The sequence below is a fragment of the Bos indicus x Bos taurus genome, chromosome 11 (assembly GCF_003369695.1).
Source record: "Bos indicus x Bos taurus breed Angus x Brahman F1 hybrid chromosome 11, Bos_hybrid_MaternalHap_v2.0, whole genome shotgun sequence".
Classification (NCBI taxonomy): domain Eukaryota; kingdom Metazoa; phylum Chordata; class Mammalia; order Artiodactyla; family Bovidae; genus Bos; species Bos indicus x Bos taurus.
The window spans coordinates 47,514,114-47,539,616 of record NC_040086.1 but is presented as its reverse complement, the minus strand read 5'-3'; the positions used below and the strand labels follow the sequence as shown (position 1 = coordinate 47,539,616).

At 46.8% G+C, this 25,503-nt stretch overlaps 1 protein-coding gene across 2 annotated transcripts; it reads left to right on the top strand.

Moving 5' to 3' along the window:
- Nucleotides 1-3,036: 3,036 nt before the first annotated feature.
- On the top strand, nucleotides 3,037-22,622 carry THNSL2 (threonine synthase like 2). Of its 2 annotated transcripts, XM_027555480.1 has the most exons (9): nucleotides 3,037-3,616; nucleotides 5,309-5,543; nucleotides 8,037-8,231; nucleotides 9,141-9,293; nucleotides 12,512-12,742; nucleotides 16,302-16,450; nucleotides 16,549-16,674; nucleotides 19,521-19,672; nucleotides 20,184-22,622. In XM_027555480.1, exons 2-9 carry the CDS (start codon nucleotides 5,321-5,323, stop codon nucleotides 20,407-20,409), a joined length of 1,455 nt encoding a protein of 484 aa, XP_027411281.1. In that variant the 5' UTR covers nucleotides 3,037-3,616; nucleotides 5,309-5,320; the 3' UTR covers nucleotides 20,410-22,622. The 2 variants fall into 2 exon arrangements, with proteins under 2 accessions (XP_027411281.1, XP_027411282.1); XM_027555481.1 differs by lacking the exon at nucleotides 8,037-8,231.
- The last annotated feature ends 2,881 nt before the right edge of the window (nucleotides 22,623-25,503 follow it).

Here is a 25,503-nt window from a genome sequence, read left to right as displayed (position 1 = left end):
TGACTCTGCAACTTTGTAGCCCACCAGGTTGCTCTGTCCATGGGATTTCCCAGGCAAGAATACTGGAATGAGTTGCCATTTCCTTTTCGAGGGAATCTTCCTGACCCAGGGATTGAACCTGCATCTCCTACATTGTCAGGCAGATTCCTTACTGCTGAGTCACCGGGGACACCCTCACTCAGAATAGCATTACTCATTAAAAGGAATTAACTGATTGGTTTTATTCCTAGTCATGTGCTGGTAAGAAGTTTGGGACTAAGAGGCACCAGGAGGAAGGGAAGGTATCAGGGTAGAGACAGTGTCAAACATCTCCATCACTGCAGTAATGTCTTCCTTCCTCTTTAAGCAAATACTTTATCAAGCATTTTCTATATGACAGACACTGTTCTGAGCACTGGGGATAAATCAGAGAATGGAACAAAACTATCCTATGCTTTCCGGGGATCTTCCAGTACGGTGAGGAGAAACCAGTGACCCTCTAGATTGTCTGGGGGTGATAAGTTTATGGAAAAGAGTAAAACAGGGTAGAACAGGGACAGACACTACAGGGACGGACACTCAGTGGTGTCCAACTCTTTGTGAGCTCGTGAACTGTAGCCACAGCTCCTCTGTCCATAGAACAGTACTGGAGTGGGTTGCTATTTCCTTCTCCAAAAGATACAAAGCAGGTGGTTAAATAGTTCATCTCACTAAAACATTTAAGTGAAGAAAAAAGTATGGGAACCCCTGTAAGTTAATGATCACTCAAGCAAGCAGATTTGGGAGGGAGGCACAAGAGGGAAGAGACATATGTATATTTAGAGCTTGTTCACATTGTAAAGCAGAAACTAACACAACATTCTAAAGCAATTATACTCCAATTAAAAAAAAAGAAAGAAAGTAGATTTGTTTAACCACAAAACCAAGCAGGGTTGCTTAGCAACAAAACCATGTAATAGAAGCATAAGACACACCCAAAAACAATAAAACAATGGTGGCATGAGACCCACACCCTGACCAACGAGCTCACTAAGTTGATGATTCCTAGGACACACTCCTCTGCATGCACTAAAAACAAAAATATAAGAAAAAAGTGAGATGATTTACCACTTTTAACATATGTCACTGCCTTTTTGCTTATTTCCATTGTGCCATGACAGCACGCCACACCTCCCTGTCCATCACTAACTCCCAGAGTTTATTCAAACTCATGTCCATCGAGTTGGTGATGCCATCCAACCATCTCATCCTCTATCGTCCCCTTCTCCTCCTGCCCTCAATCTTTCCCAGCATCAGGGTCTTTTCAAATGAATCAGTTCTTTGCATCAGGTGGCCAAACTATTGGAGTTTCAGCTTCAACATCAGTTCTTCCAATGAGTATTCAGGACTGATTTCTTTTAGGATGGACTGGTTGGATCTCCTTGCGGTCCAAGGGACTCTCAAGAGTCTTCTCCAACACCACAGTTCAAAAGCATCAATTCTTCGGCACTTAGCTTTCTTCACACTCCAACTCTCACATCCATACATGACCACTGGAAAAACCATAGCCTTGACTAGACGGAACTTTGTAGGCAAAGTAATATCTCTGCTTTTTAATATGCTGTCTAGGTTGGTCATAACTTTTCTTCCAAGGAGTAAGTGTCGTTTAATTTCATGGCTGCAGTCACCATCTGCAGTGATTTGGGAGCCCCCCACAAAAGATAAAGTCTGCCACTGTTTCCACTGTTTCCCCATCTATTTCCCATGAAGTGATGGGACCAGATGCCATGATCTTAGTTTTCTGAATGTTGAGCTTTAAGCCAACATTTTCACTCTCCTCTTTCACTTTCATCAAGAGGCTCTTTAGTTCTTCTTCACTTTCTACCATAAGGGTGGTATCATCTGGATATCTGAGGTTATTGATATTTCTCCCTGAAATCTTGATTCCAGCTTGTACTTCATCCAGCCCAGAGTTTCTCATGGTGTACTCTGCATATAAGTTAAATAAGCAGGGTGACAATATACAGCCTTGACGTACTCCTTTTCCTATTTGGAACCAGTCTGTTGTTCCATGTCCAGTTCTAACTGTTGCTTCCTGACCTGCATATAGGTTTCTCAAAAGGCAGGTCAGGTGGTCTGGTATTTCCATCTCTTTAAGAATTTCCCACAGTTTATTGTGATCCACACAGTCAAAGGCTTTGGCATAGTCAATAAAGCAGAATAGATGTTTTTCTGGAACTCTCTTGCTTTTTCAATGATCCAGCGGATGTTGGCAATTTGATCTCTGGTTCCTCTGCCTTTCCTAAAACTAGCTTGAACATCTGGAAGTTCATGGTTCACGTACTGCTGAAGCCTGGCTTGGAGAATTTTGAGCATTACTTTACTAGTGTGCAAGATGAGTGCAATTGTGTGGTAGTTTCAGCATTCTTTGGCATTGCCTTTCTTTGGGATTGGAATGAAAACCAACCTTTTCCAATCCTGTGGCCACTGCTGAGTTTTCCAAATTTGCTGGCATATTAAGTGCAGCACTTTCACAGCATCATCTTTTAGTATTTGAAATAGCTCAACTGCAATTCCATCACCTCCACTAGCTTTGTTTGTAGTGATGCTTCCTAAGGCCCACTTGACTTCACATTCCAGGATGTCTGGCTCTAGGTCAGTGATCACACCATCATGATTATCTGGGTCGTGAAGATCTTTTTTGTACAGTTCTTCTGTGTATTCTTGCCACCTCTTCTTAATATTTTCTTCTGTTAGGTCCATACCATTTCTGACCTTTATTGAGCCCATCTTTGCAAGAAATGTTCCCTTGGTATCTCTAATTTTCTTGAAGAGATCTCTAGTCTTTCCTATTCTGTTGTTTTCCTCTATTTCTTTGCACTGATCACTGAGTAAGGCTTTCTTATCTCTCCTTGTTACTCTTTGGAACTCTGCATTCAAATGGATATATCTTTCCTTTTCTCCTTTGCTTTTGGCTTCTCTTCTTTTCATAGCTGTTTGTAAGGGCTCCTCAGACAGCCATTTCGCTTTTTTGCATTTCTTTTTCTTGGGGATGGTCTTGCTCCCTGTCTCCTATACAATGTCACGAACCTCCGTCCATAATTCATCAGGCACTCTATCAGATCTAGTCCCTTGAGCTATAGGGAAACCCCTAGAATAGATCTATGCTTAATAAAAAGTGTTTTCCTACAAAACGATGTCATGAATCCCCGAGGATTCTGAATTCCTGACGCACTCCTGAGAAGTTCCTGAGAAACAGAGAGCTCATCAACCTTGAGATTTTTGCAGGTGGGAAGCGTGAAGCCCAGCGAAGCTAAGGACCTTTCTTCTTTCCACCTGGCGCTCAGTTTTTCAAATCTGAAACATGCGGCGGTATGGTACTTCCAGGGCTGCAGTGACGATTAAGAGGCTGAATAAAACGTTTAGCAAAGTGGTTTTAAAAAAGGCCAAATGTGGAATACAAGGTTCCGTCTTATTTTCATTTCCTCCTCCACTTATTCCGCCCTCGGCCTCCTACCCATGAGGCCCTGCTCATCCTCCGACCCGAAGCCTGGATGCTGCCCGCCCAGTCCCGCCCTCAAGACCGGAGCCTGGCACTCCCACTGCGCTCGATCCGCCTCCCGGGCCGAGCTCTGCCGCTTCCGGAGCCTGGGACCCGGTAACCACGCCGCCCCAGCCCCTGCAGCCCTCCTACCATCCAGCCCAGCCGGCTGATTCCGGGGTGGGAGTTGAGGTTCCGCCCCACGCGAGCCGGCGCGCCGGCCTCGGGTCCCCTCCCCGCGTCGCCCCCCGGCAATCGCGGCGGCCTCGCAGAGCTCATCGGTAGCGAGACGTCTGAGCTCCGAAACTACTCGCGATTTCGCTTAACCCTGTCTTCAGCGTGGCAGGGTCGGCCTCCCTGCCCCCCCTTTTTTCAGCCTCTAGTTCGGGCGCTGCGACTTGGAGGAAACCTGGGAGGGTTGAGGGTTCCCGACGCTTCGAAAATTTTGCAGGATTTCTGCAATTCACGGAGAGCCCCGACACTAAGCCTGTTGGGTTTTCCTAGGCTGGGAGTGGAACTTTATCCCGCAGGCCTGATCAAAAACGCCTTGGCCCAAGGCCAGGCCAGCCAGAGGTGCCAGTGACTTGGAGAGGCTGGCGGCGCCTGCCATGGCCCTGCCTTGGCCACCATCCCAGGGGCGCAGCGATAGCCGCTTAGGATTCGGCCGCCCGATTTTAAGTCTCCGCCCTGCCCCCATCCTTGCTCAGAAAATCTCTTGGCCTGGAGGAGGAGCCCTTCTTAAAATGTTTCCCTGCCTTGCGGCCATTTCTTGTTTCCTTTGCTCTTCATCCAGATTATTGGTCGGATATTTTCTGACCCGTCTCCACCCTGGAATAGGGCCCAACGGAGTCACAGGGGCAAATTACAAAATCATGCGCCAGAGGTCATTAGTCCGTTCAGCAGTCCAACCCAGGTGCTAGATTTTCTTGGTTAACTTCACAAGTTCAAGTCCTGTGGCAGCTGCTTCTGCTTCTGGGCTTCTCTTTCTGGTTTGTTGCTGTTCAGACTCTGCAACCCCCATGGACTGCAGAAGGCCAGGCTCCTCTGTCCTTCTTTATCTCCTAGAGTTTGCTCAAACTCATGTCCATTGAGTCTGTGATGCCATCCAACCATCTCATCATCTACTACCCGCTTCTCCTGCCCTCAGTCTTTCCCAGCATGAGGGTCTTTTCCAGTGAGTTGGCTCTTCACATCAGGTTGCCAAAGTGTTGGAGCTTCAGCTTCAGGATCAGTCCTCCCAGTGAATATTCAGGGTTGATTTCCTTTAGGATGGACTGGTTTGAACTCATTGCTGTCCAAGGGACTCGCAAGAGTCTTCTCCAGCTTTCAGTTCGAAAGGATCAACTCTTTGGCCCTCAGCCTTCTTTATGTTTCAACTCTCACATCCCTACATGACTACTTGAAAAACCATGGTTAAAGTTAAACACGTTTAACTGATTAAACAATGTTTAAAGTCAAACAATTTGACTCTCAGTTTTCTAGGTAGCGCCAGGGGTAAAGAACGCCTGCCAGTGTAGGAGACATAAGAGACTCGAAGTTCGATCCTTGGGTTGGGAAGATCCCTTGGAGGATGGCATGGCAACCCACTCCAGTCTACTTGCCTAGAGAATGCCATGAATAGAGGAGTCTGGCAGGCTCTAGTCCATAGGGTTGCAAAAGAGTTGGACCCGACTGAAGTGACTTAGCACACATGCATGCCTGATGAGTGATGGCCTAGGGGTTAGCTGAGGGAGCTGGGTGTACTTGGGCTTTGCCCCATGGGGTACTGAGCTTGGAGATTAAATGCCTCTGGGGCTGGTCCCTCTGCAGGCCCCCGGGATCATGTGGTATGTCAGCACTCGGGGTATGGCCCCACGGATTGACTTCGAGGAGGCGCTCTTCTCTGGCTATGCTCCAGACGGGGGCCTCTACATGCCTGAGGAGCTTCCACAGCTGGGCAGAGAGACCCTGCATGAATGGAGCACACTCTCCTACCCCAGCTTGGTGAAGGAGCTGTGCAGCCTCTTCATTGGACCTGAGCTCATCCCTAGAGATGACCTAAATGGTGAGCACCCCTCTACCTTTCTACTCTCCCACCTCACTATTCTGCCAGCCCAGCCCCCAGAGTTGCAAATCCATCATTCAGCCCCTAGGAGATCCCCAGTCATATTTCCCAAAGTTTGGCTTCCCAGGTGGCTCAAATGATAAAGAATCTGCCTGTACTGTAGGAGACCCAGGTTTGATTCCTGGGTTGGGAAGATCCCCTGGAGAAGAGACTGGCTACCCTCTCCAGTATTCTTGCCTGAGGAGCCTGGTGGGCTACAGTCCACGGGGTCACAAACAGTCGGACATGACTGAATAACTAACAAGTCCCCAGTCATATTTCCCAAACTTTGGAGTTTTTCCCAGACTCTGAAATCCCAGAATTGGAAATATCCTCAAAAAGTTTCATCCATTCCAGTTCCCACCCCAGTGTGGGGAATGCCAAAGTAATCGGCAGAGAATTTGTTTTTAAAAAAACTTTTCAAAACTAGGGATTTCACCATTGACCTTGAATGAGATGCTTGAATGTTTGAATATTTCCTTCTTGCATATACTTCAGCATTTCTGGGCTTCCCTGGTGGCTAGATGGTAAAGAATCTGCCTGCAATTCGAGAAACCTGGGTTCAATCCCTGGGTTGGGAAGATCCCCTGGAGGAGGGATTGGCAACCCACTCCAGTATTCTTGCCTGGAGAATCCCCATGGACAGAGGAGCCTAGTGGGCTACAGTCCATGGGGTCACAAAGAGGTGGACTCAACTGAGCAACTAAGCACAGCATAACACAGCACATATATAACACACAACACAGCACAGTATATAAAGCACCCAGACCCACAGATTGCTATTTATTTCCTCAAATGGTAATTCCAGAAGGGATTTTGAGAGTGTTCTGGACCAGCTCATTTCAGACTGTTATGTGCCTACAGATTGTCCCTGGGAATCTTGTTAAAATGCAGATTCTGATTCAGTAGATCTGGGGCGGGCCTGAAAATTCTGCATTCCTATCAAGCGTCCAGGCTTCCCTGGTGGTGCAGGGGGAAAGAATCTGCCTGCCAATGCAGGAGACTCAAGAGATGTGGGTTCTTGATTCCTGGGTGGGGAAGATCCCCTGGAGGAGAAAATGGCAACCCACTCCAGTATTCTTGCATGGAAAATTCCATGGACAGAGGAGCCTGGTGGGTTACAGCCCATAGGGTTGCAAAGAGTCAGATATGACCGAGCAACTGAGCATGCATGCATCAGATGTCCAGATGATACTAATGCTGCTGGTCCATGGACCAGCTGTATAATATAATCCAGCAGCAGCAGCAACCTAGTAATGAGAGTTTGAGACTGAAAACTCAAAATGTAGTTTGGGACTTCCCTGGTGATCCAGTGGTGAAGAATCTGCCTGCTAGTACAGGGGACACCGGTTCGATCCCTGGTCCGGGAAGATTCCACGTGCTGCAGGGCAACTAAGCACAAGTGCCTCAACTACTGAAACCGGCTCATCTAGAGCTCGTGCTCTGCAATGAGAGAAGCCGCTGCAGTAAGAAGCTCGCTCGTGCAACTAGAGAGAGGCTAGCTCGCTCACCCCAGCTAGAGAGTAGCCCACCCACAGCTACTCTGGATGTAATAAAAATAAATAAATAAAAAAATTTTAAATGTAGTTCAGTGACCAGCACTGATGGCATTGCCTGGGTATGTGTTAGAATTCTCATTACTTCCTCCGACTTACTGATCCAAAACCTGCATTTTAAGATCCCAGGTGACTGGTTTGCCAATTAAAGTTTGAGAAATGCTACTCTGGATGGGCTTAGCTTTAGGTAGGACCCCAAGTTTCTGGCATCACAGGTGTGAGATTAAGTAATGCAAAACAAAGAAACAACTCTCTATTTTTAGGAAGGAAAATTAGAAGAGATGAGATACTTGATTTGTTTGTTGCGTGATTGTTTAACTGAATTTCTACTGGAATACATGCACACAAGAAATCCAAATGGTGTAGAAATCTATAAAGTAAAAAATGAAAGTCTTACAGCATCAATTCTGCTGTCTGGGAGAATCACTGTGAGGAATCCATGAACAGTTCGGTTCATGTCTTTCCAAACTTTTCCCCCTAGGATTATACAATTATATTCATACACAGTATCCTTTACAATAAAAATTTCAGGTATTTTACTCTGGTAACAAGATAGAAAATTCAAATTTAAAAGTGTAAAGAGACTAAGAATGAACTTGGAGGACAAGTGTGTGTGTGTGCACGTGCACACGCTCTCAGTTGTGTCCGGCACTTTGTGACCCCATGGACTGTAGCACATCAGGCTCCTCTGTCCATGTGATTTTCTAGGCAGGAATACTGGAGTGGGTTGCCATCTCCTCTTCCAGGGAATCCTCCCAACCCAGGGATTGAACCCACATCTCTTGCATCTCCTGCATTTGCAGGCAGATTCTTTACCACTAGTGCCACCTGGGAAGCCCTGGAGGAGGATGAGAGAATGCCGTTTTCAATGTACGATTTCCCTTCCTTCCCCTTGCAGATCTGATTGATCGTGCCTTCAGCAGATTCCACCACAGAGAGGTGGTGCATCTGTCCAGGTTGAGGAATGGGCTGAACGTGCTGGAGCTGTGGCACGGGGTCACCTATGCGTTTAAGGACCTGTCCCTGTGCTGCACAGCACAGTTCCTGCAGTACTTCCTGGAGAAGAGGAAGAGGCACATCACCGTGGTTGTAGGTATGCATCATGGGCATGTGCCCTGGAGCCCACAGCACCCCAGCTGGCTGGTGTCCGCCCATGGGATGCCCTCCACTGATGTCTCTTGGGGAGTGTGTTACTGATTCTTCTAGAGCAGCTTTCTCTTTTAAAAAATTGATTTATAATACCATGTGAGTTTCAGGTATATGGCACAGTGATTTGGTTATGTGTATCTATTGTTGTTTAGTCGCTGAGTTGTGCCTGATTCTTCTGCAACCCCATGGACTCTATCTAGCACACCAGGCTCCTCTGTCCGTGGGATTTCTCAGTATTACAAAATATTGAGTATGGTTCCTTGTGATATACACTAGGTCCTTGTTGGTTATCTGTTTTATATATGTGAAGTGCTCAGTTGTGCCTGACTCTTTGTGACCCCATGGACTGTAGCCCACCAGGCTCCTCTGTCCATGGGATTTCCCAGTCAAGAATACTGGAGTGGGTTGCCATTCCTTTCTTCAAGGAATCTTCCCGACCCAACAATCAAACCTGTATCTCTTGTGTTTTTTTGCATTGCAGGTGGATTCTTTACCCGGTGAGCCATCAGGGAAGTCCTGTTTTAAATATATATGTTAATCCCAAGCTCCTAATTTGTAGAGCAGGGTTCTTAACATTCTCTTGTGCCATAGACCCTTTTGACAGACTGATGGAGGCTATGGAATCTTCTCAGAATAATAATTTAAATAAATAAAATACATAGATGATATGGTGCCAACTTCACAGGTGCCTTGATTTATATCCATGGGTCTCTTGGAGGTTCAAGGACCCCAGGTTAAGTACTGGATTCCTATCCTCCAGGGTATCCCCTCACTTGGTAACTGTGCTTTAGGGGCCAATTTCTTTCCATCTCTCTTTGTCTAAAGAGGGGGGTTCCTCCTTCTTCCCATCCAGGAACTTCTGGAGACACAGGAAGTGCTGCCATTGAGAGTGTTCAGGGGGCAAAAAACGTGGACATCATTGTTCTGCTGCCCAAGGGTCACTGTACAAAGATTCAGGAGCTCCAGATGACAACAGTGCTAAGAGAGAACGTCCACGTGTTCGGAGGTGAGTGTTGGGACTGAGGTTCTAGGGACAGCGTGGCCCTGCCTTGAGTGGTTCTATGTTGCGAGATGGACTGGAACCAAGCTAATCAATTGTCTAGCTGAGCATCCTGCCTCCTCTCCTTTCTCTCTCCTTCCCTCCCTTTATCAGTCATATTTTGAGGTTGGTATATGCCCTGACTTAGCCCTAAGTAGGCTCGTGGCTACACAGTCTCAGAAACTATTGGAGGTGACTGGTGCATAAACCATTACTAATAAATAGTACATCCAAGAAAGTGCAGGTTTAAACCCATGCCCCAAAGAATGCCACCTCCATGCACATTCAACCTGTTTGTGCCATGTCTGCAAGGCAGCTCAGTCATAGCCTGAGCCAGATGACTTGGATTTTTTTCCAGGGCACAGAGGTTCAGAGGGCAAAAACACATTGCCCTCTGAGAGAATGTGCTATTACATGTTGGCAGCTCACATCTTCCCTTGCAGTGTTGAATCAACTAATGCATTTGGTTAGCAGGTCTAAGTATTTAAAATAGGAAGCTACTCAGTGGTACCTATGGCTCATGACTCCTACTTCCTGAGCCACATCATGAATCATAGCATTTTATGCTTGCAGAAAGGCAAAAAAAATCTTAATGTCTGGCCATCTATTCTGAGCGCATTTAATCATTATGAAGCCCAAGAGTGTAGGAAAGCAGAGTGAGTTTGAGTGGAGCCATAGTTTTTATTGTGGGCTTCCCTAGTGGTTTAGACAGTTAAGAATCTGCCTGCCATGTGGAAGACCTGAGTTCAATCCCTTGGTCAGGAAGATCCCCTGAAGAAGGGAATGGCAAACCACTCCAGTATTCTTGCCTGGAAAATTCCATGTACAGAAGAGCCTGGCCAGCTACAGTCTATGGGATTCCAAAGAGCTGGATCTGACTGAGCAACTAACACACATTTGTATACTTTTTTATTTCTACCTGTCACACCCCACTGCACCCCAGGGACCCCCAAGGAAGGGATAGGAAAATGAGCAGTAGAGATCTTGGTGAAGTTTTGTGCTCTGTGGCCTGGAGCAAGCTGTCTAGGTAGCCTGACTTGGTTTGGTCACTCACCTAGCAGGACAACAAATGTGGTAGCAGAAAACCCTCCTTCTGTAGCTGGCCTGGCCTCCTGTTATAATCCCATAGATGAAGTTTTATATAACACCAATTTTGTCAAGGACCAAAAACACAGCGAAAACAACTGTTACCCAGGGGATTAGCATGAATATCCTTTGTCTGTTTGTTCAAGAGCAAACAAAAAGCCTCTTCTACTCTTTCCTTTAGCAAACCCATGTACATTCCAGTGAAAAGTTTATTGTTTAGCTAAGGCAAGTGTTGGCAGAATTAACCTTGGTAATTCATTGCCCATATCTGGCCACATATTGGGCTTCCCAGGTGGCGCTAGTGGTAAAGAATCCACCTGCCAGTGCAGGAGATACAAGAGACGCGGGTTTGATCCCTGGGTTGGGAAGATCCACTGGAGTAGGAAACAGCATCCCAGTCCAGCATTCTTGCCTGGAAAATTCCATAGATAGAGGAGTCTGGCAGGCTGCAGTCCATGGGGTCGAAAAAGAGCGGAGCATCTGACTACATTTTCCTGCAGTCATGGCAAGATTTTAATGCACAACATTCAGGTTCCTAAGGGTTTTTGTTAAACCCTAAGCACCAGAATTGCTATTTATGGATCTGCGACTGTCTTTGCCTAGACTCAGATCAGAGAATAGCTTTTTGTGCCTCTGTTCTGGACCTGCAGCCTTCTCTCCTTGTATACAGATGTTGGAAGGCTTTTATCTAAGGGTGTGTATAGAAGCATCATTCCTGATCATGAGTTGGAGAACAGTGCACATTAGGAAAATGTGGCAGACATGTGGATGGTGATGAATACAGTATGTCATAAATGTGCATAAATTAGTTTTTATTTCAAAACAGTACCGTTCAAGTTCTTCCTTTCCTTTCTGGAATCTTCTGACTTGGTTTCCAGGAGAATATGCGTTAGTTTGGGAGCTAGCAGTGGGTGTGTGTTTTCCCTAGGACTAGGGAGCTCAGGGAGCAGAGATGGGTCACCTGGATTGTTGTGTCTTAGACACCGATGTTTTCTGAAGTCATTAATACCCATTGTACATTATATACTCAATTCTTCTTAAGCACAGGATAATCAGCCAATGCTAGTTATGTATTATTTGGGTTGTTTTTGCCTGGAAGTAACAGAAAACCTAACTCAGACTGACTTGAACAGGGATAATTTCCAGCTCATGTACCTGTAAGTATAGAAATGGAATGGGCTTCTGACTGGTTGTTTCACTGCCTTCTGGGAGCCAAGTATTCTTGGTTCCATCTTCCCCAATTCTCAAGCTTTTTGTGGTTCATGATGGTTACTGAAGGTAACCAAGTCTCTCTTCCTGTGGCTGTCTCTTGAAAGCAGTGAATCTTTTCCTTGAACCCCAGCAAATATCCCCCTTGTAACATGGATCTGGAGTTAGTCCTGCAGTCTCAGTGCTACTACGTGATGAAAGGGGGAATGAATGGTAACCTCCACGCCTACTCTGGCATTTACCCGCAATAATCTTATCCCGCTCTGGCCTCCAAGTTTGGATTCAATGGAGAAATAGACCCAGGTTTTAGATAAGAGATTAATGTTGGCTTGATTGCTGGTTGGGCTGGGTTGAGGGGTGCAACTTGGACTAGGTGCTGATTTGCCCAACAATTACCCAATTAATTTATCCATAAATTAAAGTGCACACACACCCAGCTTAAGGAGAAATCCTGCCCATACCAGCTTCCCTGCCACGTAGGAGCCGAGGGTAGAACCTCCACCCTTTGATCTAAATGAGGGAACAAGGGCAGATCCCCTAGAAAGAGCAACTCTTTCCCCTCAGCCCCTGATGGAGAACCATGGAGTAAAGCTCAGCCTCTCACCATCTTATAACCTGATAAACTATCCTGTCCTTATTTCCAGAGCCTGGGGAAGAGGGCCTGGACTACAAAGAGGAATTCTTCCCCCAGTGTCCCAGAAGGTTGACATTTAATATCTAATTTTAGATAATGGTAGAAACATTGGAAATGTGACCATAAGGATATGAGCCATGGGTTGAGTGAAGGTCCCAGTGCGATGGGCTCAGTCTGAAAGGCCTTGTGGGCACATGCTGACCATCTGGGGGTTCTCTGTGCTCCTGACAGCTCCTTTTCCTCTCTCCCCTGACAGTGGAGGGTAACAGCGATGAGCTGGATGAGCCCATCAAGACGGTGTTTGCCGACGTGGCCTTTGTCAAGAAGCACAACCTAATGAGTCTGAATTCAATCAACTGGTCCCGGGTCCTCGTGCAAATAGCCCACCACTTCTTTGCTTACTTCCGGTGTGCGCCATCCTTAGACATGCACCCCCTGCCCCCCGTGGAGGTGGTTGTGCCAACGGGGGCTGCCGGTAACCTTGCAGGTGAGGAGACCCCTGGACGGAAATGGGCTTTCCAGAAAAATGCCTGTGGTCCTTGTCCTCCCAGCCACCTTTTGGCTATAACCTAGGTTGGGTCCTTTGTTGTTTCGTCGCTTAGTCACGTTCAACTCTTTGCAACCCCAAGGACTGTAGCCCACGAGGCTCCTCTGTCCATGGGATTTCCCAGGCAAGAATAGTGGAGTGGGTTGCCATTTCCTTCTCCAGGGGATCTTCTCGATCCTGGGATTGAACCTCGGTCTCTGACATTGGGAGGTGGATTCTTTATCACTGAGCCACCACGGAAGCCCAGGTTGGGTCCTAGGTGATGGGGAACTACACAAAAGAACCTTCCAGAAAATGTCCCTCTGACTTCCTGGGAGGACATACTGGCCTTTTGCCACAGGGGGAGAGTAACGGGTTAACCCCAGTGTGCTCGGCCGCCTGATCTGATGTGTCGCTCAGCAGAGTGTGGGGAGATGAGGTGAAGGTTCAGCTGCTGTTCCTGGATGGCAGAGCCCTCTGCCAGGAACGTGGACTTTCCTCCCAGCCCTGGCCAGCTCCCTGCTCTGAGGATAAGGACTCGCCTGGCACAGCGTGTTCTCCTCAGAGACCGTGTGATGTGGAAAGAGTCCTGGACTTGGGCTTCTGGCTCCAGTTCTGTCCTTTACTAGCTGAATGGCTGTCCCTTAGGTTCAGCTCCTCGGCTATCAAAGGGAAGTTGGACCGCTTATCATATCTCTCAGGACGAGTGTGAGGTGCAAATTAGATTCTGTGTGTATGTGAACTTTGTGAAGGTCGAGTGCTATAAAGCTGCGTGGCATGAAAATAATTTCCTGTAATAATTTATAGGAACGTTGATCAAGCACTGACTATGTGTCAGGCAGTGCTCTGAATGCTTCCCTCATATCAATTCATTTAATCCTCACATGGGCCTATGAGGGGCACTATTTCATTTTACAATGAGGAGGCTGTGGCACAGAGAAGTCCTTGGACAGCCTGTCATTGTTTACGCACTGGTCAGTCCCAGGGCCAGGATGGTGGCCCAGGCAAGCTGGCTTCAGAGTCTTCGCCCTTTTGAACTTATGAGGCTGCCTCTTGATGGACGTGACTTTTTTCTGATGGTTCTGTTAGTGGCATCGCTTCTGATGGGTGCCCAGGTTGGCTTAGGTGAGACCATGAAAGCATCTTAGTGCTCAGGAGTCTTTGTGACTTCAGCTAACACAGGGATGGAAAAAATGAGCTGGCTGTTAGACAAGGACGGCTCAGCCTTCTTCCCCATCCGTGGAGAGAAGCCCACCACACTGCCCATTTGCATCACCCCCCAGGGAATGGTACCACCTGCCTGTGCCCTGTATCTGCCACAGTGCCTGGCACAAAAGCAACATTTGCAGAGGGATCTCCGATCTAGCCCTGCTCCATCAGGAACTAGCTGCTTGACTTTAAGCCCTTGGACCCCTTAAGCCTCCATTGTTCCCCTGTCATGCAAGGATCGTGGCATTTACTGAGGGTCCCATGAAATAAGACTGTAAAAGTGCTTTGCAAAATTGAGTGACACTGGGTGGTGTGGGTATCCCTAACTCCTTTTACTTACTCATAGAAATAAACTATTCATGGGAATAGGAACCTTCCTAAACTACGTTACCTTTCTGGGCTCTCCATCTCTCGGGGTGAGGCATTTTATTTGTTTCATGCAAACAGGAGCTGCTGTTAGGTGGACAGTAGCTGCCTCCCCATCCTCCTTCGGCCCCTTTCCAGGAGAGTCAGCCTGAAAGCACTGGTTCTTCGTCTGGGGACTCAGCGTGTGCTCCAGACTTAGACAGACCTCTAAGTTCACATCCTCACTCTGCCACTTAGCAGGCTGTGAAAGTACGAGTATTAGTAGCTCAGTCGTGTCCAACTCTTTGAGACCCCATAGGCTATGGCCCACCAGACTCTTCTGTCCATGGGATTCTCCAGGCAAGAATACTGGAATGGGTTGCCATTCCCTTCTCCAGGGGATCTTCCCAACCCAGGGATTGAACCTGGGTCTCTTGAATTACAGGCAGATTCTTTACCATCTGAGCCACCAGGGAAGCCCAAAGCAGGCTTTGGGTGGGTCATTTAAACTTCTCAGAACCTCTGTTTTCTCTTCTGCAAATGGTGTGTGTCAGTACCTGGTGGGGGCAGGGTTTGGCGTGGAGAACAGCATCAGGGCACAGTAACCCCCTCCTACTCTTTCCTCCTTTTTTGTTTTTTGGTAGCAGCTTTATTGCTCTATGATTCACGTACCATACAATTCACCCGTTTAAAGTATTCAGCTTAATAATTTTTAGTGCACACAGATTTGTGCAACCATCACCATAATGTTTTAGAGCATTTTCATCACCCTAAGAGGGAGCCCTGTTCCCATGAAGCAGTCATTCCGTCCTCTCTCCCAGCTTTAGGCAGTCACTCATCTATTTTATCTCTGTAGATTTTCCTGTTCTGGACATTTTATGTAAATGGAATCATCCAATATGTGGCCTTTTATGTCTAGCTTCCTTTCACTTAGCATGACATTTTCAAGGCTCATCCATACTGTAGCACGTGTTAGTACTTTATTCCTTTTTATGGCTGAATACTATTTTATTGTATCGATGTATCACATTTTGTTTACACATTTAAGAGTTAATGGACATTTGGATTGCTTAGGTTTTTAGTTATGAATAATGCTGCTGTGAACGTTTGTGTATGTGTTTGTGTGGCTCTGTTCTCAGTTATCTTGAGTATATACAAACTAGGAGTGGATTTCTGGGTTGTACTGGAGCTCTGTGCTTAACTTTTTGAGGAACTGCTGGACAGGTTTCCAGAGTGGCTGCACTATTTGCCATTCCCACTAACAGTATATGGGGGTTCCAATTTCTCCACATCCTGACCAAGACTTGTTATCATCTGTCTTCCTGATTCTAACCATCCGAGTAGGTATGAAGTGGTGTATCATTGTGATTTGGGTTTGTGTTTTCCTGATGACTAATGATGTTGAGTGGGCTTCCCTGGTGGCTCAGTGGGAAAGAATCCACGTGCCAATCTCTGGGTCAGAAAGATCCCTGGAGGAGGAAATGGCACCCCACTCTAGTATTCTCACCTGAAAAATCCCATGGACAGAGGAGCCTGGTGGGTTACAAATGTTGCAAAAGAGTTGGATACCACTTAGTGACTAAACAACAGCAACAGTGATGTTGAGTGTCTTTTCATATGTCTGTTGGCTATTTGTTTATCTTTTCTGGAGAAATGTCTACACAAGTCCTTAGCCTATTTTTTAATTGGATTATTTGTATTTTAATTGTTGAGTTGTGAGAGTTCTTTATATATTCTCGGTTCAAGTCTCTTATCAGATATACAATTTGCAAATGGTTTTTCCTATTCTGTGGGTAGCCTTTTTATAGTGATAAATTGATAATGATATATTGATAGTGTCCTTTGAAGCATGAAAGCTTCAAAAAGCACAAAACCTTCTTAATTTTGATGATGTTCATCTATTTTTTCTTTTGTTGTCTGTGATTTTGGTGTCATGGCTAAGAAACCATTGTTCTCCTCTCATAAGCTGGGTGCATCGCTCAGAAGATGGGGCTGCCCATTCACCTGGTCGTGGCAGTGAACAGCAATGACATCATCCACAGGACCGTCCAATGGGGAGACTTCTCTCTGTCCAAAGCGGTCAAGCCAACCTTGGCGTCGGCCATGGACATTCAGGTGGGATGTGTGTGCAGGTCTGCCCCAGGTGTTGGTTGGATGGAGGTGGACAAGGGCTGAGGTCAGCATGACCCCTGGGACCCTGCCTCTCTGCTCAGGTTCCCTACAACATGGAGAGGATCTTCTGGCTGCTGTCTGGCTCTGACAGCCAGGTGATAAGAACCCTCATGGAGCAGTTTGAAAGGACAAAAAGTGTGAGTCTACCCAAGGAGCTGCACAGCAAGGTCAGTTACCACTCACACACCATGGAGAAAGGAAAGGGTACAGCCACGAGACCAGACCTGGGGTTTGAAAATCTTTTCAAGGAAAGGAGATGCTTGGGTATTTTTTTGAGTACCTGCTATGAGCCTCGCACTTCTGGAGTTTATGAGGATTTATTTTTTGAATGGGGAGAGGTGGTTGGTTTAGAGGTTTTTGGTTTAGAGTTAGATGCATGTAAATCCAAGCCAGTTATGAGGCCTTGGGTTAGATTCTTAAACTCTGTGCCTCAATCTCCTCATCTGTAAAATGGGAATCATGAGAATGCCTGCATTGTTGAAGATTTAAGTCCATCAAGCGCTTTGTATACTGCCTGGCAATATAGGGCTTAATATATTATCTATCATTATTTTATTCATTATTGTTGTTGATTTCCAATAATAACAACTGGAAGCCACTTTCTCTATCCAGTATGTGCAGAGACTATTGTTCAATTAACTTTTTTAAAAAAAATAAAGAAGGAGAGGGAGTTTCTTGGCAGTCCAGTGGTTGGGGCTCTGTGCTTGCACTGCAGGGGACCTAAGTTTGATCCCTGGTCAGGGAACTCAGATCCTGCAAGTCACAGCACTGCCAAAAAATTAAATTAGAAAAATAAAGAATAAGGAGAAATTTTGTCTCCAAATGGATAGGAGTCTAGGGCTCAGTTGCTCAGTTGTGTCCAACTCTTTGTGACTCCATGGACTGTGGCCCTCCAGTCTTCTCTGTCCCTGGGATTCTCCAGGCAAGAATACTGGAGTGGGTTGCCATTTGTGTCTCCAGGGGATCTTCCTGACCCAGGGATCGAACCCAGGTCTCCTGCATTGCAGGCGGATGCTTTACCGTCTGAACTACTAGGAAGCCCTCTAGGGAAGGATTGCTTTTATTTTAATGTAACCTGGTGATGGAAACTTATTTAATATCAAAAAAGGATTTCATATATTGAATTTGACTATAATTTTCTCTACCACATTCCTACCAATTGGTCATCCAGACTGTGTATACTTCCAACAACAAGGACCTCACTACCTCACATCAGCTGTAGTCATTACAAAGTTCTTTATGTCAAGCCAGAATCTGTTCCTTCTAGCTTGTGTACTGGTGAGCTGATTCCCATACTTGAAGAGAATCTTCCTTTACCTGCTAAGCCTTCCTGGTTCCTTTAGCTACATGGTGTGAATTACATGGCGTAATTTTGAGTGGTTGGTGTCCATCTTAAAGAGTTGTTCCCAGAACTAGATACAGTTCTGTGGGCTCAGTCACTCACACAGACGGGTGTGGAATTTGTCTTCTGGAATCTGTGCTTCTTTTCCTCTTTTTTTCTGGCCATGGCCTGTGGTTCCCCACCAGCGATCAACTCTGCCCCCACACTGCATTGGAGTCCAGGAGTCTTAACCAGTGGACCACCAGGGAAGTCTCCCTATGCTTCTTCGATGCAACCTGTTTTAATCAGTTTGGACTGCTATAACAAAGTACCACAGACTGGTGACTTATAAACAATACAAATGTATTTCTCACAATTCCAGGGACTGGAGGACCGAGGTCAAGGTGCTAGTATCAAGGTCAAGGTTGGATTCTGGTGAGGGCCCCCTTCTGGGAGGTAGTAGGCCACCTTCTTGTATCCTCATATGGGGGAATATGAGACACTAATAAAGATACTAATTCCATTCATGAAGGCTCCACCCTCATGACCTAATTACTTCCCAAAGCCTCACCTACAAATACCATCATATTGGGATTAGGGCTTTAACATATAAATTTGGTGGGGACACGACTATGAAGACCATAATACAACTAAAGTTCAGCTTATTCAATGGTTTGTTTTGATATTCCTTCTCCTCATGTAAATGAGATGCTATGTGAAGACAGACACCATATCCCCTGGTTCTTCATTCTCTCCCTGGCTGTACATGTAGAAGTTACTCCATCTGCTGAAACAACATTCATTCATTTGTTCATTCATTCATTCATGTTACTTATTGCCCATGAGCCAGGAACTGTGCTTGGTGCTAGAGATTCAAATATAAATAAAACAAACACACTCATTGTCTGCTGTGAACCATAATGGGTCAGGAAGATGTCTAAACAATTTATAATAACCTGTGGTTTCTATTGGGCTTCCCAGGTGGCGCAGTGGTAAAGAATCCACCTGCCAATGCAGGAGACATGGGTTCGATCCCTGGGTTGGGTAAATCCCTGGAGAAAGGAATGGCAACCCACTCCAGGATTCTTGCCTGGGAAATCCCATGGACTGAGGAGCCTGGAGGGCTACAGTCCATGGGGTCACAAAGAGTCGGACATGACTTAGCAACTAAACAGCAGCAACATGGTCTTTATTGATTGAAGTTGATTATATTCATGGTTTTTGGCACATGCAGTGCATTTCCAGAGAATGATCAAATAAACCATCTACACCGAGGGAGCACTGAAAAGGGAGTCTTCCTTTTCTGAGGTAGTGGGCAATTTTCCTAAAGGAAAGCTGGAGATTTGGGTGGAAACCGATGGGAAACTATTCCCATACCTACAGGGAGGGGGCGCACTAACAGCAAAGCACTAGGAATGCTTGAGTGCCCTTAGCCTGTGTTTCCTTTGGTTGCTGAGCAAGCATATGTTCTATTTTGCTGATCCAGAGCCAAATTCTAACTAAATGTATTGACCTGAAACTCAAACGTGTGCTTCCTCTAACTTGAGTGAATCTGTTTAAAACTGGGAAACATGGGAAACTAGCTTTTTCTCTGAGCTGAATCTGAGCCATTTCATTTGAGTTTCTGATGTGTACCTAGATGGTTGTATTGGGTGGTGGGTTTTTGGTCATCTCTTCCCCACTTCCCCTCAGCTTTCGGAGGCAGTAACCTCTCAATCGGTGTCGGATGAGGCTATCACCCAGACGATGGGCCGCTGCTGGCAGGAGAACCAGTACCTGTTGTGCCCGCACTCAGCCGTGGCCGTGAGCTGCCATTACCAGCAGGTGGACAGGCAGCAGCCCAGGTACTGGTGGGGTGGGTGCCTGAGTTTCAGGGAGGGGGGACCCCTTTGGACCTCTCTGGGCCCATCCTTTTCCCCAAGCAGGGGGCACAGGAATGTGAACAACTTGCTTTTCTTGGGAGGAGGGGTGCCCCACATGGCATGTGAGATCTTAGTTCCCCGACTAGGGATCGAACTCAGGCTCTCTGCAGTAGAAGCACAGAGTCTCGACCACTGGTCCACCAGGGAAGTCCCACAAATGGGTTTTATGAGCATAGTGGGTGCTGAGTGAAGGTGTGTGCTGAGACTGTGGTCCTAGAAGAGGGAGCTTGAACCCCAAAAAGCAGGAGCAGTTGGCTAGCAGAGTTATTGCAGAGATGAATTCAAGGGACCAAACCTGTTTTTTTCCCTGTCTCTCTCCACCCTACCTCTAACCTTCCCCTGTTCCTTCTTCTCCCGCCTCACCTTCTTCCGGTACCTGCCCCACTATCTATTATCTTCCACCCCCTGTTTTCACCTCCCCCACTTCCCCCAGCCCTCCCCGCTGTTGTCTGGCTCCCGCCTCTGCAGCCAAGTTCCCGGAGGCTGTGCGGGCTGCCAGGCTGACCCTGGACACCCCGGCAGAGATCCTCGCCCTGGAGCACAAGGAGGCACGCTGCACCCCAATGCGGAAGGGCGATGACTGGACACGGATGCTCCGGGACACGATTGAGGACCTAAGCCAGCAGTGGCAGAGGCGCTTCCTGAATCTCCCGGCATAGCCCCGCTGGAGATGGCTTCCTTTAGGCCTCTGACCCTGGGAGGTGTCCCCTGTGAGTCGCTTGGGGCACCTTCTCCCCATTGAGAGTCTGTGCAGGAGGTTCTCGGGGGGCTGCTCTAGAGGTGGGGGTCTGGAGCCAGCGGGCTGTGCTCTGTTCCCAGGATGCTCTGTGCTGTCACCGCCTGATGTCGCGCCTGATCCCCTGGGAGGCGGCGAGGGCTCCTGTAGATGTTGCTGGGGGTGCACTGCCACCGCTGGACAGTGCAGGAGCATTGCTGCTGCCTGTGAAAGTTTCAGTGGATAAGAATGTGCCTGCCAGTGCAGGGGACACAAGTTTGATTCCTGGTCCAGGAAGATCCCACATGCCAGGGAGCAACAAAGCCCCTGCGTCACAACTGCTGAGCCTGGGCGCCTGGAGCCCGTGCTCCGCAACGAGAGAGAGCACCACAATGAGAAGTCTGTGTGCTACAGGGAAGAGTAGCCCCCGCTTGTAGCAACTAGAGAAAGCTCGAGCAAAGCAACAAAGAATAAGTAAATACATAAATAAATAAATAAAAACTTAAAAAAGAAAGGAAAGTCTGGGGTTCAGGGTCAACCTCGGCTCTAAGATTTTGGACCCAGGCAGATGGGGACCGCTGAGTCCATTAGCACAGGTCTGGCTTGAGTCTTAGTTTATCTGGTCCCCAAACCAGATCACAGGCCTTGGCCTGCCTTGTCAGAGGCTTTGTTGTTGTGTCTAGTAGATAAATTGTGTCCCACTCTTTGCAACCCCATGGACTGTAGACTGCCAGGCTCCTCCTGTCCGTGGGATTCTCTAAATAAGAATACTGGACTGGATTGCCATTTCTTTCTCCAGGGATCTTCCCAGCCCAGGGATCCAACCTGTGTCTCCTGCATTGGCAGGCGGATTCTTACTATCTGAGCCACTGGGGAAGCCCAACATATGTGTACTAAACTATGTATAATTTCCCTGGTGGTCCAGTGGTTAAGACTCCATGCTTCTAATGCAGAGGCACAGGTTCGATCCCTGGTCGGGGAAGTTCATATAGTGTGGCAAAAAAAAAAAAAAAGATATATATATATATATGTTTAGCACACAGAGTGTGCTAAATAGACATGAAGAAATAATAACAGCACTTACATTTATCTCTTCTCCCCCCGTCCAGTGGATTGCCTGTGGGCCTGTCTTTGGTAGTCCTGGTTGAGCACTGTGCCTGGTGCATTCTGGAACTGGCAGGACCAGGAACAAAGCTCCTCTGTGACTGCACATCTACCAGATACTGTGTGATGACTCTCAAAGTGTGGTCCTTGGGTTTCCCCAAAATGCAAACTCCCAGCCCCCACCCTGCTGCTGCTGCTGCTAAGTCACTTCAGTCATGTCCGACTCTGTACCACCCCAGAGACGGCAGTCCACCAGGCTCCCCCGTCCCTGGGATTCTCCAGGCAAGAACACTGGAGTGGGTTGCCATTTCCTTCTCCAATCGTGAAAGCGAAAAGTGAAAGTGAAGCCCCCACCCTAGAGCACAGCAAATCTGTGGACATAGGCGGGGTGTCTTCAGTTCTTACAAATGCCCCCACATAAGTTTCCGCCCTCTAATTTCAGGAAACCCTGGCCAAGGACTTTAAGTTCATAAATAATTGTCTGTCACAGGGAGATATGCTTTGTTTCCACAAGGGCATGCTCTCTTCCTGCTACTGTTTTTATGATCTAGCCTACACTGCCCAATTCAGGAACCACCAAACATTTGTTGAGTTCTTGCAATGTGAATAGTCTGAACTGAATTTTAAATTTTTTAATTAATTTACATTTAAATGTCAAATTTTCTTACTTGATTCAGTTATTGGAAAACTTTTAAGTATGGAAAAATTCAAGTAATATGGATCTGCTTTTTCAGCTATAAAATTTATGAAGTACATAAAATACTTTGTTTTGGAGTATAGTTGATTAATGTTGTGTTCGTTTCAGCTGTACAGTAAAGTGATTCAGTTATACATATACACGTGTCTGTTCTTTTTCAAGAAGATTCTTGTTAAGATATTTTGATTCAAGATAGTGTTCTGATTGAGATGTACCACAAGTGTAAATTACATGTTGGATTTCAAAGACATCTAATGAAAAAAAATCTAAAATATCTCAGTAATTTTATATCAATGATCTGTTGAAAGGATGGTGTTTTTATGTATTAGAATAAATAAAATATAATATTAAATTAATTCCATCTTTTTCCTTTTCTTTTTCTAAGGACATTTAAAGTTGTATATGGGGCTTGCCCTTGTGGCTCCCAATGTATTTCTAGAGATAGCAGTGATCTAGAGCTTAACCTTGGCTTTGTGTGTACATGAACACGCCACAGATAGTTGTGGATTTACTTATATTATTGGGTTCAAATCTTGTGTGGATTGAGGGAGGGGGTTAGACAAACACAAAGACTGCAATATCAGCACACCCTCAGACCCTGGACCCTGGGAGCCGCTTCGGATGGCAGGTGAGGCAGGCACAGTGTGGAGAGATTTCTGACCACTGGAGGGCACTGTTGCAGCTACTCTGAGGGCTGCTGTGAAAGGACCCAGTGGCCGTCTAGCTGTCTTCTCCCCATAGTTAAGGGGAGTTTGGGATGGACATGTACACACTGCTGTATTTAAAGTGGATAACAAACAAGGTCTTACTGTATAGCACAGGAAACTCTACTCATTGTTATGTGGCAGCCTGGATGGGAGGGTAGTTCAGAGGGGAATGAATACATGTATGTGTACGGCTGAGGCCTTTTGCTGTCCACCTGAAACTATCACATCGTTAGTCAGCTGTAATCCAATATAAAACTAAAAGCTAAAAAGCTGCCTGCCTGCGCCCTGAGGTCTACAGGAGCTTCTGGTCGCCCAGGCTGATCTCTGCTTGCCACCCCACATCAGAACTTCCAGGCCTGCATCTCCGTGGTGTCCAGGGGCTTGAAGGGAGAGGCCAGAGGGCACCCTCTTACTGAAAAACTTGACACCGAAGCAGGACACTCGGTGCAGAGAGAGCAGGGATGCTGGACACACAGGAGGACGGGGCAGCCTCCTAAAAGAATGACATGACCCTTACATCCACAGGACTTCACAGCTTCTGAGACACTTTAAGAGCAAACGTGGTGGAGCCTCCTGAACCCATTTATCCGTCAGGCATGACAGGCCTGATACTTCGGGGTCATGAGATATTTAAGAGGTCCATGGAGATATTTTAATTTCTTTTAAAAGCTGAGGAGAGCATGGCAGCCCACTCCAGTATTCTTGCCTGGAGAATCCCCATAGACAGAGGAACCTGGAGGGCTACAGTCCACGGCAGTCACAAAGAGTTGGACATGACTGAGCGACTAAGCACAGCACACAAAAGGAAGCGAATATAATCTGGCTTGGGTTGTATTCGTGTTTATACCAACACAGTAGTACAAAAATTTTTAAATATTTTTGCCCACTGAAAGCAAAAGTGCCTGGGGCCCACCAAAGTCATAGTGCAGCCCTGAAAGGACCTACTGTACACCAGGCGATATTTCATCAAAGCAACTAACTTAATCCAGATGGCAAGTTGTGAAATGCATGTTACTATCAACTAGGTTCTAGAGCTGAAGTAACTTGTCAGGATGGCACCAAGAGGAAGCAGAGGGGTGGGACTTGAGCCCCATGTGTCTTCAAGTTCAGTGTGCATTTTTCATCTCCCCAGGTCATAAGGAGCTGGTCACATCCTGCTCTGGTCTGCCATTCTCCATCCTGCCCCAGACCGTGGCCCTTCTGCTGGGTCCTCCTCCACCCTCCCTTACACGGGAGCAGCAGAGCTGTGCTGTTCCAGGAGGCCTATTACAGGCTTCTGCAAACCTGCTTCCCACGTCCCTGCCTGCAGCACCCCCCACCCCACCCCCACCCCGGCACCCAGGACCTGCTGCGTGTGGCCAGAGACAGTGGTTCCTTATTCTCTGCTGCCATATTTCTGAGGCCTTCAGGGCAGTGTTGGGGGTCACGTGTGTGTGCCAAGTTGCTTCAGTCGTGTCTGATTCTGTGCAACCCTGTGGGCTGTAGCCTGCTAGGCTCCTCTGTCCATGAGATTCTCCAAGTAAGAACACTGGAGTCAGTTGCCATGCCCTCCTCCAGGGGATCTGCCTGAGCCAGGGATTAAACCTGCATCTCCTGCATGGGCAGGTGGATTCTTTACCTCTGAGCCACCCTGGGAAGCCCTAAATAAGGCATGCATGCATGCTCAGTCACTTCATGGGGTCACAAAACCCCTCACCTTCTGGATGGTTTGGAGACCTTTGCAGCAGTGAGAGGCCACTGTATATCTATGAAAGGGGACCCAGAATAAAGCCACTGGACACTGCACAAATAGCATGAAACATGAACTTCAGGATATTCTGGCCATATTCTGGGGCTGATTGGAGGAAAGGATAGGAGTGAGATGAGGTCAGAAGAAACATCTACCCTTGTGAACAAACAAAGGCACACAGACACATGTACAGACAAATACCTACATATACCCAATCATACTTACATACAATGCATCCCCCTCAATGGCCAAAGCAAGGATCCCAGTACGAAAGAAGTTAGAAGCAGGATGAAGTTCTCTTTCTGAGTTATCCACTAACTGGCAGTGTGACCACACACAGGCCATTTCGTCTCGCCGAACCTCAGTTTCCTCATCTACTAATTATAACACTTACCTTGCTGGTTTATTTTGAGAATTTCATAAGATCATGCATTTCCAATAGCTAGGTAAATGTTAAAATGCCATACAAATGCTTCTTATTAACATAATTTAGTCTGCACTGAACAATTTAGTACTTCTAAGCTGTCTTGTGTTTTTTACTAGTTGCTTCCCGTATTTGTCTTCTCTTGCCTCTTCCTGGAGAATAAATTTCCCTCGTGGCCCCATGGAGTTGGCACAGCTCTGGGTGCAGTGTTAGAGTTGTTCTGGCTTGGTCAGTGTGCCCAGCAGAATCTTTGCAAGGGTCAATGGGAGACTGAATGTCAGTAGGGGCTCTTCTGGGCCATTAACAAGTCTTGTTAATTTGCATTGATGAAGATAATTGGGATGATTCCCTTTCTTGAGCACTCATAATGGGCTGTT

Coding starts and splice junctions, on each gene's coding strand:
- THNSL2 (XM_027555480.1), top strand. CDS start 5,321: ATGTGGTATGTCAGCACTCGGGGTATGGCCCCACGGATTGACTTCGAG. Junction 8,232..9,140: donor GCACATCACCGTGGTTGTAG/GTATGCATCATG, acceptor CTTCCCATCCAG/GAACTTCTGGAGACACAGGA. Junction 16,451..16,548: donor CGTCGGCCATGGACATTCAG/GTGGGATGTGTG, acceptor CTCTCTGCTCAG/GTTCCCTACAACATGGAGAG.